The sequence below is a fragment of the Drosophila ficusphila genome, unplaced genomic scaffold, assembly GCF_018152265.1.
Source record: "Drosophila ficusphila isolate 14025-0441.05 unplaced genomic scaffold, ASM1815226v1 contig_414, whole genome shotgun sequence".
Taxonomy (NCBI): domain Eukaryota; kingdom Metazoa; phylum Arthropoda; class Insecta; order Diptera; family Drosophilidae; genus Drosophila; species Drosophila ficusphila.
This window is the reverse complement of record NW_025064328.1, coordinates 2,007,308-2,018,669: the sequence shown is the minus strand read 5'-3', so window position 1 is coordinate 2,018,669 and position 11,362 is coordinate 2,007,308. Positions and strand designations below refer to the sequence as shown.

Genomic DNA, 11,362 nt, shown 5'->3' with positions numbered 1-11,362 from the left:
ATAGACACGAATTACCCCTGGAAAAAAAATACAGGAAATGCCCAAAGGAATGCTCAATTTGATGTAATGACTATGTTATACACTTTTATAGGCAAAGAGTAATTTATAATTTGTAAAAATTATATGTTATCAAATCTAAACAGCAGTTTATGATTTGTTAAACCAGTTAATGCTAATAAAGCTAGTTAAAGCTTAGGATGATGAATTAATTGCAATGCAGGCTTATATATTTATATATATATCACATACCAAGTTACCAACATATATTTAATGAATTAAAAAGTATTGGGTTACATTTTTAATATAAGTGGCTAATCCTTTATATATGTTAAGTAATCTGAAGTTTGAAATACCCAACATTTGTTGGCCCAACAGCAGGCCACTGCTGTGTTGGCACTGCCAAAAGCATTTCAATTTCAATTTCAATTTTCATGCTGAAGCCTTGCCACCGTGTTGCTGCTGCTGCTGCTGTGTTGCTGTTGCTGCTGCGATGTTGCTGCTGTGCTGTTGCTGCTGCTGTGTTGCTGTTGCTGGCAGGCAGCGACTGAAATCGTGCCGTTAATCGCTTTAAATATGCGACAGGTTGTTCCCCGTTCGGTGGCGTCTCCGCGGCAAAAAGCTGGTGCAGCTCGCGCTCGTGTTTTCAGCTTTGCAGATTTGCAGGCTGTGAGCGAAGGATTTCATAATCCCCTGCATTTGTCTCACCGATTATGCAATTCGGCTAGACGGCAGTTGGGCTGGTACTCGCTGCACAAAATTCAGGAAGTCATTTGCCAAACGTATTAAAGCCTTTGTACAAATAAATGTTTATTTAAATTAGACTCCCGACAAATAAACACAAAAGAAAGAAAAGGCACCCAAAAATGTACGAAATACGAAAGCACAGGAATAAACGGTAGCGTTTTGTGTTTGATTTTCACTTTCTATTTGCGGTCGGATTGCCATTCGCATTTGATTTGTTGTCACCCATTGTTATTGCTTCTGTTATTTTATGCAAATTCGGATCCCGGTCACTGCCTACTGTTTGTTTTTATAAAAAAATCGAAATCACAATAGAGTCCGAAGGTCGCAGAGTAATGCGATTTTTCGATTTCAATAAAACGGATAGCCAGTCGTAGTAGGAGCTTCTTGTCCGCAGATTATAATCAAGTTTAGTGATGATTTTTACAGAAGTAGTGACTTTTTGTGTCTGTAGCGGGAGTAAATCGAACAAATAAATAAGTGCTTTAGGTTACACATTATATTTCTTGCCATTGTTACTAAAAATATTATTACCTCTCTTAATTATCAAAGTTGTTTTGCTCTTCTTGCAGTTCACGAACGTAAGCATAAGGGTAATATACAAAAATAAAGACCAATACTGTAAGGTTGAGGGTTTTTCGATTAGTATGCTGCTCAAATCAAAGCCTCAAGGTCACTTACATAAGAATATTATATTTAAAGTAGCAATGAGAAGACTTTCCTCCGGTGCCGCACTGTCATACACAAGTATAAGCAACCCAGTCTTTATAACCACCAGTCCTATTCCGAACACCAGTGCAACCAGACTCCACAACAACAGCAGAAACTTGATTTTCTGATGATAAATGTAATGACTAGATGTAGAAAATAATATTAATAATTTCACAAGTACTTGCAAAAATTGCGCCAATAATCAGGAGAACTGCGGCAAATGAAATCGGGATCCACGCAACCACGGCTGCCAGTAACCAATCATTTAAGCCCATTGTGACTGCAGGTTGAAACGAGGAGTTGGTAGTGGGTTAGTTTTATTGCCAAGAATTTTCCCTAATATATTCACCAATCTCATAGGCGTTATATGATAACTCCACTGCTGATAGAATAATCGCAATCCCTCCCAGGGTGATGCAGGCGTACTTTTTCGATATCTGCATGCACATTTTAACATTTTAAGTTGTCTTTTCAAAGAGAGGAAGTGTAAGGATAGCAGCTTGCGCATTCTATCATTATCACTGCCAGTTCCTTTACTTGGTCGCCAATTAGAAGTTAAGTCTTCTACTTGTACTAGTGCTGATATGATCCTAATTGATCATTCGAAAGTCTTCTAACAAGTATTGTTAATTTGTATAATTTTAAGATTTATTTGACATTTATTTCCAAGTCACTTTGGTTTCAGATTGGTATTGAACTGTATTCTATTTAAATCTTTGATCTAGTTTTCATACATCTTTTTGTAAAAAGGGAAATTTCATTCTCTACTTGAATTCATAAAAAAACATACCTGAGAAAATGGACAAATATAAATCGGACTTATCAAAAGCCTTCGAGGCCGCTAAAAGTCCTTTACAACCATACAGTTCTCCAGCATCATTCGGCTCGCCCTTTTACCAAGGACCCACTTCTTTCGGAGGCAATTCGACGAACAATCGGTCTTGGAGTCATCGCACTGTTAGTTCCATCCGCGCATCCCTGGATCTCTCAAATGGAGAAAGTTCGATGAAAAGGAATCATTACGGCATTCGTCCAGTTGATATGCAGTCATCTAGGAGGAATCATAAGGAAACTTCTTTAAATGTACATTTAAAACCCAGAAATTATGTCCGAACAAGCCAGAGTTCTAAGAAACTTATGCAGCAGGAAAGAAAAATGCGTTTCAAGACACCAAACAATCCTCACATGGAGTCTTTCAAATATCAAGAGGAAAATCAGCCGAAGGTTTTACCGCAGATGGACTATACGAATCTTCTTGACGAGAAGGATTTGCCTACCAAATCAGTTGAAATTACTTTTACCTTTCCCGAACCCGAACCATTGGCACACCTCAATCTGAACAGGGAATTTCCTTTTCCCCCACCGACTCCTTTGGGATAGAAGAACATTTCTAAATTTATTAATTTATGAATTTTTATGTATATTGCGATTTCAAATTTAGGTTTTAATTCGACTTATAACTGCAAGTCATTACGTTTGCTTTTCCAAACAATTAATTTGATACTGTAAAGGATTTAAAATAGAAATTAAAGAAAACAATATTCAGCCCCCGAATGTCCAGATTTAATCGAATATATTTGTAATTGAATCAACAGCTGGCGGCTGTTCCTGCATTTGGAGAGGGTCAGCCTGGATTCCCTCTATCCTGCCAGGATATCCTGCTGATTCCAGCGGGTGGGTGCATTGAAATGATATTTTTACTAGTGCACGAGGGCACGGGAATGCCAACGTTTTAATTAAATTTTTCAAGCAATTCAAGCAAACTTGCCAAAGGTTGACAGTGGGCGAACGGGGGGCGTGGCAGCTGCATTTTTTTGTTGACTGCACACGGCGAGAAGCGGCAACAAATGTGCAGAAAACTTTTCGACCAGCTCCGGGGCTCCGGGGCTATTTGGCATTGGCAGAGCGCGGGGGCAGGCCATTAATTAACTAGAAATGCCATTTTCCACAATTATACGTTCGTCGACTATATAGAAATGTAAAAACTAATTACATTGCAATTTGCCAGCGTAATAGCCCGGGCCAGGCTCGTGTCGCTCTGTCTGCCTTCGCTCGGCGAACTGCATGCAAAGCAAATTATGTGTGGGTGGTGGGCGTTAAAGGGGGTTAAGTGTATAACAGGGGTGAGAGGAGAAAGGGGGCGGATGGCGGACTAACAAGTTTCCGCGCTACTTCCTTGGAAATTCAAAATCAATGCAGAAAGCGAAGGACACATCCTGGTGGCTCGGAAGTTTGTCCAGGCCCAAGAACCGCTCCCTGTTCCACACCAATTCCCAGCCAGCAGGGACCCAGGTGTCCTTTTCGAGAATGTGTGACTCCTGGGAAGGCGGGGCACAATATATAGTGCTGCATGCAAGTCAACTGCAGTCCCAGTAAACTGAGAACATTGGTTTGAAAACAGACAAATGGCTGTTAAAACATTATAATTTCTTTTAAATTAAAACTATTCTTTAAGGAACTGAGAGAGTATTTTTAAAGGGAATATCCCTTTTCCCTTAACCAACAAGGTGGAGAAACAGGAACCCTGTGATTGACTTGGCCGATTAAGGGGCAATATAATTTGCATGTGCGCCATTGTGCTTAGCGGTTACTTAAGCCTGGTTTAATTTGCCTTTAGTGCACCCGCAGTACACACACAAAGCTTTTGTTGATACATTAGTTGCCCATTCGTAGTTGTTGTTGTTAAGGCAACGGACAATTTGATTGATGTGGGATTTGCGGCAGTTGCAGGCCAAACCATCTCCTCCGCCTATGGGTTCCACCCATTAGGGCAATCTGCTTATGAATATGGCTTAAACTCGTCGGGCAAACAGCAATCAAAGTGCAATTAACTGTCCATAGAAATGCAAAGGCATATATTACTGTATATTACAACCTTTGTCATCAAATTTCAGTTTATTGATAGTTAGAATAATTTGTAATGCCATTGCTCTAAGGGTTATAAATATCCTACATACCAAAGTTATGTTTCTAACTTATTTCTAATCACAACTATTAAACAGTCACGCTACTAGCGTTTGCTTCTTTTTGAACAACTTCTGAGCAGACCCTCATTACTCGTAACCGATCGAAAGACGTCGTAATAGAGAGGAGTTCAGGACCAGTTAACCTTTCCCGAATTCCGTCCGCCAAACGAGGTGCATTTGAGCCATCATAAGCCCGATTTTCCGACTCACGGCAGCCCGGGAAGAAGTTATGACTACAATTTGCGCTAAACCAAAGCAAACCGAACAATTTGTGGTCGCCTCTAATGCACTCACATATAACCCAGGTCCTCAACTCCGGATCCCCGGTTCCCCGGATCCCCAGCTCCTGGCCAATAATTACGCAGGGGAGCGGGGAACGGGACGTAAATTATGTGTGCAAGTTGTGCGTAAAGTTCGGGCAATGCTTAAACTTTAGCGCCGTGCCCATGGACAGGGAAAGGGATTGGTATCGGGATCGGAGGACCGAGGACCAGACATCGGAGGAAGGGGAGGGGAACCAGCGGAAGGCCGCTGACAAAGTGGCTGCACTTCCACTTCCAGTTCCCTCCGATGTCATAAAGTTTATCAGAGGAAGCCGCTCCTCGGCAGCCAGCCGTTTTGGGACCCCATGTGCTCGCCGCTCCATTGTGCCGGCTCCTTTCTATACTTTATGGCATATTATTGGCATAAACATGGCGACGTGCAGTTGGTGGAACCGCTTCCACGACCTCCGTCGAATGGCTTGCAAGGTGCAAGCTGGAAATTGTGTGATTTATTTGATGTGTCAGCCAAAGCGTTCAATTAGCGACTTTAACTGCGGCCCAAGAAGGCCTAGACGAGATTGCCACTCGGATCGAGATCGAACCTTTTGACCCAGTTCCCCGGTTGACAGTCCTCGAATTGTATAATATATGGCCACGGGCCGCTTATGATGGCCCCATAAATATCTACTTCATGTGCGTGTGCTTTTGGTTGGGAACTGCGTAGGGATTGCCGAAACATTTAGCACAATTTGCGCCATATTGCTCCCCATAACAATGCCTCATCTTCTGCGGAGCGATCCGCGGTGAGTCGGTCCATTATTGATGATACCGAATGCCTCTAAATTATCAATTGACCATAAATTTGCTCATTACGTTCGCCTCTCCGGCGAACGTTGGGGTATTTTCATTCAAGTTTCCAACCTCGAGAGCGTCTAGGTTTTTTCTCGTCTGCCGAAACGCTTGGCGTTTAACCTGAAACGACTCGAACTCAAAGGCGAACTCAAACTCGGACGTCTCATCATCATTTGCCATTGTTGGATTGGACTGGCTCGGACTCCAGCCGAGTGGCTGTGCTTTTAAATAACTTTTTTATAAGCGCTCTTGCCCGGCGAGTTATTGGCATTTTGGCCGGAGATGCGATGCGGTTATGGCCGCCCGGCAAATTGTTGTTTACAGCTGTCGGGTGTTGGTATTTCATGGCCCTGCTCTGCTCAGCTCCGCGCTGCACCGCTATAATTGCACTTTATGCTCTGGGAGCGCACCTCGAAAGTGGGCCGTCCATGCTTGGCAGCTGAGTTAGGAGCCGATTAGGCCCGGCCGTGGAGTTAGAGCCCGCTTTGGCAAATAACTCCGGCCTAATTTGGCCCTGCTTGGCATCGGGCTAAATCATCTAATGCCCGTGATTATGACGTCACTCGGATGATACCCGAGGAATTTATTAATGTTTGTCCTTGTTATGGATACTAATAACAGGTCACAAATATTTCAGTATTAGTTTATTGCGATTAGTACTCGTAATGATTTGAAAACCAAATGCCTTTTTCATTTAATATTCCTATTTTTCTAAGACTTTTATTATAAACTAGAGGTCCTGTGCCCGCTTCGCTGGTCAACACAATTTAACAACATAATAGTCAATGTTGCACGTCCAATTCCTATTCGTCTAACAGCAGGCATTATTTCAAATTGTTTAAGCTCGCTCTATTTTTTGTTTAAATATTTTTTTACCGACTTCATCGATACACAAAATCAACGCAGCTATGATCTTTTTTTTACATACAACATTGTGTACATCTGTTGAGCCGCTAGCGACTTTTCCAGAAGGTTTTCCCAAAATTTTCTTATGCTTAAACCTTCTTCTGGTTCTAAGCTATCTCCCTACCAATTTTCAGCCAACTCGGTCAAGCCGTTTTCATGTGATGCGATTGCGCACATATTTTGTCTCCATTTTTATATATATAGATAAATGGCATTGCAAAAATTAAACTTAAGTTTTATAAATTCTAATCGTAGTTGCCGAGGCAGTTGTACATTTTAAAGAAAATAGATTATACGTCATTCAGAAATTGTAAAACGCTCCGAGTCTGTAGCACATATCTTTTGTGAACAAAATGCAGGCTGAAGAAGTTGACGTAAGTTAAAAAAAATACCTTTGGTTTCTGCATTATCCATTCCTTCAATCAGCCAAAACGCACAAAGAGATATGTGGATGATGTTTTTCGCCAAGTTCAGGAGAAACCGGGAGTTGAGGACATATTGATCATGAACCACTCGGGAGTTCCTGTGAAAACATCGATGGAAAGGCATGAGAGTCTCCAATACGCCTGTTTGTATGACAACTTAAGGGAAAAGTGCCAGGCGTTCCTAGCCAAATTGGACCCAGCTCAGACTTTGACCTTTTTGAGAGTTCGTACTAAGTTCCATGAAGTACTCATCACACCAGATGCCAAGATCACCGTGTTAGTGGTGCAAAATGCGAAGGATAAGTACATAAACATGAAGGATTCGCAATAAAAAATACTCTTACTGTCCTTACAAAAATGGCCACACGCATAAATGTAATTGGGTATTTAAACATGAATGTTATCTAAATAAAGAAGTTAGTTGTCGCAACATAAAAAAAGTTTGGATTTTTCAATAAGCAAAAATCATTTAAAATTTAATTAGAGAGCAGAGTGGATTCAAAAGAGCATTCCATGTTAATCAAATCAAAATGAACCTTTTGGCATAAATTAAAACACATTAAATTCAAGATGTTTCCACCTCCGTGGTGATACTCTTACATTCCGATGCATGTGGCCCCAACAAGTGGTTTTCTGTCTGCCAAACATCCGCATCCGCGGCACTCCACGCTTCGGCCTGCGAGATTAACATATCACGTCGCCACAACATTTCACAAGCTCCTACGCGATCCTATGATCCTCGGCACCACCCCCTCGAAAACTATTGAGTGGCAGCTGCAAATCAGCGCGAAACCTTTTCCCCTTTTGCAAGGGGGCGCTTGTAATATTTAACACCGTCTGAATTTTAATGCGCTTTCGACTGCCGCTCACAGCTGACAATGGTGTGCGCCTAATGGCCAACTAATATGCGCAGAATCACTTGGCAGCCGAGTCGCGAACTCGCGGCTGCAGTTCCAGTTGGGGTTCGGTTTGCTGCCCAGATCGTGCAACTTTGGGGCAGCCAGCTCTCTGTGTGTTGCAACACCTTCTTTCCGCGAACCTGGAGCTGCAACTACAAACCGATCACGTCACGAATTGTTGTTGAGGGGAGAAAGAGAAAGAGAAAGAGGGGGAGAAGGTGTCAATAACTTTCAAATGCCTGCCCAGGATATGCATTATATTATTATAATGCCGCAGTCCGCTCCATTCGTCTCCGGCAAATTTATGCATTTTTGAAGTTTTAATAATGTAGCTCGTTAGCCACGGTTTGTTAAACTTTGTTTTCATTTTCACTTGGCTTCACATCAAGGGATTGTCCAGGGGAGTGAGGGGAATTTGAGGGAAAGGGGGAGGGGGAGGCAGCTGCACCCGCTCCACATCCAAGTTCCAAACAGCCTGGCATCCATGTAGCCACACCGTAAACACAATCACAATATCCCCCATCACGTGTGCGCCTGTCTTCACTCCACTCAGGCTGCACTTTTTTCTTTTTTTTTGTTTTTTTTTTGCCTTCAATATGCGAGTCGTGAATTTGCCCCGGGTCCTTTTCTGGTTTCAGCTGTATCCAGCGCCGTTGCCGTTGTTACTGTCAGCTATTTGTTGCCGTTGGTCATATTGCAGTTGGAGTCGGACCATGGCGCCTTGCCAACCCAGCCAGCCATCCAACCCAGCCAGCCAGCCATCCAGCCAGTCAGTCCGACACCCGTTTGATAAACGAACAAAAGTGAAAACACATTTTGCATTCGGCAGCTCCTGCTTTGCATAACTCTCAAGGATGTTCGAGGGTTTGCATTCGAATTAGCACTGCGTCAGTGGAATGTTGGGGGGAAGTGGGGAATAAATATTACATACACTCAAAACATAAAAATGTATTTTGGTGAGCAAAAGGTCACTTTCGAAATTAATACGCCTTTCATTTAGTGGAAAGGCTCCGCCAAACTTGCAAATTGATTGTCGAAATTCGCCTTGGATTAACTATTTCGTAACCTGAGCTCCCCCAGCACATATTAGATTGAGTAATCCTATAAAACGCCATTCCATACTCCTCGAAGGGAGAAGCATGCAAACGCAGTTAGCCAAATCACAGCCCTCTAGCATCGGTTTTAGTACGGCCATATATCTGGTCATTAGTCGAAATGGACAAGTCGTGAGTTGGTGTTAAGTGCCAAACAACTAAAATTAGTTTTCATTTGTTGGCCAGAATTATGGATGGAATTCATTAGGTGAAGCCATTTGATGGATATATTTAAGTGAGTTATTAAGATTGAGAGTTAGGCATTCACAAAAGGAGTTACGGTTGAGTTCAATGTCAACTAAGAGTACTAAAGACTTTAAATTGCCTTTAAATGTGCAGTAAACGTAAAACTATTTCGTATGTTATAGCGGGTGTTGTGATCGTGGCTCTTTTAATAGGACTTCTGCGGCATGGTAGCTAATTTCCAGCATTTTTTTTTAAATCCTTTTAAATTGTTTCTTCAGTTTTTAACGTCAGCACATTCGATTTATTATTACTTACACCGGCTGTGATGGTTATTTCATTTCTTTATATTTTTAAAATGATGTCCGATGTGGTAAGTTTCTTTCTTTTAGTGGTTTATTCAAAACTAAAGTTATTATATTAAGGAGTATATATATTTGGCACTGCTGGCAATTTTAGCAATACCAATAAGTTGCACATACTTGTTTGTGCTCAAATTTGGAACTGTGCCAGAAACTTGGAGCTCTATGAAAATATTTTGGAAAATGGTTATCATTTTCTATCTGATGTTTTTAATAGGTAAGTCATCTATTGCCTTTATTAACAAAAATAAACATATTTGTTTTAGTGTTCCCTGCCTTTTGGCTCTTGATTGTTTACTACTTTTATTATGAGTCAGAAAATCCTTTACAAGCACATATTATTTAAGGTATTCCTGAATCGACAGTTATTTGATTACCAATTTTCGGCTGGTAATTGTGTGAAGTATTTGCAGATTGTCCGTGGCAACAATTATGGCGGAAAACTGTTGATAAAGTTGCTGCTCCATTCATCACGAACGTGATTAGCTGAAAATTTGATGCCAAACTTCTAATGAATGAAAATCATTGGAAAGTTTGCCGCTGGCAAGCTCCGCTAATAAGACACATTGTCTAGCCAAAGGATCTGGCCGAACCGAAAGGTAAGTTCCAAAATACAAACAGCTAGGAGAAGGGGTCCTGTTGCTCCTTCGACGCTTGTTTTCCGTTGTTATTGTTGTCGTAAGTTTGGCAACTTGCTCGCTTCCTTGGGCTAACCGAAGCACATTACAACTAATACACTCAGACGATGTACCCGAAAGTTTGCTTGCGTCGCACAAAGAGCATAATTACCAACAACATGGAAAAATCGAGGGAATTTTTGGGGGAAAGGGAAGAGGGGAAAGCGGAAAGCGGCAACTTTTCCACAAAATTATTTGCGGTCGCAAAGATGGAGGAAGGGAGGGCAAAACTTTGACATAAAGAAAAGTTTGCGCAAACCGACTTAAAGAAAATTATAATTACACGCACAGTCAGCCAAATAGTCCAAGTTTTCGGTTCTGGCTTTGCTTCGGTTCCTACTAGGCTTTGGTTTCGGTTTCGGAAAATTCTGTAATTGCCGTTAGTTTTCGAAGTTTTCAATTCGCAATTTGTTCGCCAGGACAACTGGCAGACAAACAAGAACAGAAAATTATGGTAAAATATGCAAAAAAAAAGGGCACAGTGAAGAGAACACAAATTCTCGGGAACCATGAAAATTGGAGAGTATAATTAGAGCACCTGCCCCTCCTCCCCGAAGGTCAGCCCCCGAAAAACTCGACAAAGAGCCCGGAAAAACTGAGCTGCCCAGATTGAATTACGTGCGGTGCTCATCGACGTGCCTTTGGCTTTCCCAGTTCTTGGGCTAGTTTTAGTTTTCTGCGGAACTTTGTAATTGGTCAGGGCAATTATACTCGGATCAAGAGTATGCCAACAATTTTGGTTTATTTATTAATTTATTTTTCACATGGGGTTTTCTTTATTACACTTATCCTTTTCTTTGGTCTACGTTTTTTCACTTTTGTAAGTTTTACACTATTTTTTCTACATCTAAATAAATAAATAAATATTAAAAAAATATTTTCTTTTTGAAGTATTCTCTTTTTAACCCCTTTCCTTAAAGTTACTCACGGCAAAGTGGATTTGGTTTTAATTTTTTACCCTCAACTTCCGACAGCCATTCTCCCCCTAGAAAAAACCCAGTCCTCGACTCCTATTCCCATTTTAATTTGCACATGGACCCGAGGTTATTCCTGGTCCGACCCTTGGTCACTCCGTCCGTCCGCTGGGGTGACGGGAGTTTCATTTATTTAATGCATGCACAATTTCCTAGACACTTTAACGGCGACTTTTGATTTCCATTCCCAAATCTCTGGGCGGGGGCTTAATGTGGCGGGAGGCTTTGCAGAAAGCCAGTCGGGCGGCTTTATAGAGCGACAAAGGAAATAAATATAGACGGCAGCAGACGAAAATAAAAACAGTCTAA

The 11,362-nt window shown here is 41.6% G+C and overlaps 3 protein-coding genes across 4 annotated transcripts; 2 read left to right on the top strand and 1 right to left on the bottom strand.

The window, feature by feature from the left end:
- Positions 1-383: 383 nt before the first annotated feature.
- On the bottom strand, positions 384-2,101 carry LOC108094790. 2 transcript variants are annotated; one of them, XM_017195562.1, is made up of 5 exons: positions 1,802-2,101; positions 1,638-1,732; positions 1,423-1,576; positions 1,276-1,360; positions 384-1,189 (listed from the first exon to the last, which is right to left on the bottom strand). In XM_017195562.1, the coding sequence occupies exons 1-4, from the start codon at positions 1,899-1,901 to the stop codon at positions 1,281-1,283; spliced, it is 429 nt and encodes a 142-aa protein (XP_017051051.1). In that variant the 5' UTR covers positions 1,902-2,101; the 3' UTR covers positions 384-1,189; positions 1,276-1,280. The 2 variants fall into 2 exon arrangements, 1 of the variants encoding a protein (XP_017051051.1); XR_001771577.1 differs by lacking the exon at positions 384-1,189 and having other exon boundaries at positions 1,634-1,732.
- Positions 2,102-6,694: 4,593 nt separating this feature from the next.
- Positions 6,695-7,304, top strand: LOC108094806 (dynein light chain roadblock-type 1). The gene is made up of 2 exons (XM_017195577.1): positions 6,695-6,813; positions 6,866-7,304. The coding sequence occupies exons 1-2, from the start codon at positions 6,793-6,795 to the stop codon at positions 7,193-7,195; spliced, it is 351 nt and encodes a 116-aa protein (XP_017051066.1). The 5' UTR covers positions 6,695-6,792; the 3' UTR covers positions 7,196-7,304.
- A 1,884-nt stretch (positions 7,305-9,188) lies between these two features.
- LOC108094812 lies at positions 9,189-9,909 on the top strand. The gene is made up of 5 exons (XM_017195584.1): positions 9,189-9,270; positions 9,322-9,413; positions 9,466-9,619; positions 9,669-9,749; positions 9,816-9,909. The coding sequence occupies exons 1-4, from the start codon at positions 9,189-9,191 to the stop codon at positions 9,746-9,748; spliced, it is 408 nt and encodes a 135-aa protein (XP_017051073.1). The 3' UTR covers position 9,749; positions 9,816-9,909.
- Positions 9,910-11,362: the final 1,453 nt, after the last annotated feature.

Excerpts from the sequence above, each read along its gene's own strand:
- LOC108094790 (XM_017195562.1), bottom strand. The coding sequence starts at position 1,901 with ATGTGCATGCAGATATCGAAAAAGTACGCCTGCATCACCCTGGGAGGG. Across the intron at positions 1,577-1,637 it reads TGATTATTGGCGCAATTTTT|AAAATCAAGTTTCTGCTGTT; the intron begins GCAAGTACTTGT and ends ATTTATCATCAG. Across the intron at positions 1,361-1,422 it reads TTTAAATATAATATTCTTAT|TATTGGTCTTTATTTTTGTA; the intron begins GTAAGTGACCTT and ends TCAACCTTACAG.
- LOC108094806 (XM_017195577.1), top strand. The coding sequence starts at position 6,793 with ATGCAGGCTGAAGAAGTTGAC. Across the intron at positions 6,814-6,865 it reads TGCAGGCTGAAGAAGTTGAC|CCAAAACGCACAAAGAGATA; the intron begins GTAAGTTAAAAA and ends TCCTTCAATCAG.
- LOC108094812 (XM_017195584.1), top strand. The coding sequence starts at position 9,189 with ATGTGCAGTAAACGTAAAACTATTTCGTATGTTATAGCGGGTGTTGTG. Across the intron at positions 9,271-9,321 it reads AATAGGACTTCTGCGGCATG|TTTTTAACGTCAGCACATTC; the intron begins GTAGCTAATTTC and ends TTGTTTCTTCAG. Across the intron at positions 9,620-9,668 it reads CTATCTGATGTTTTTAATAG|TGTTCCCTGCCTTTTGGCTC; the intron begins GTAAGTCATCTA and ends TATTTGTTTTAG.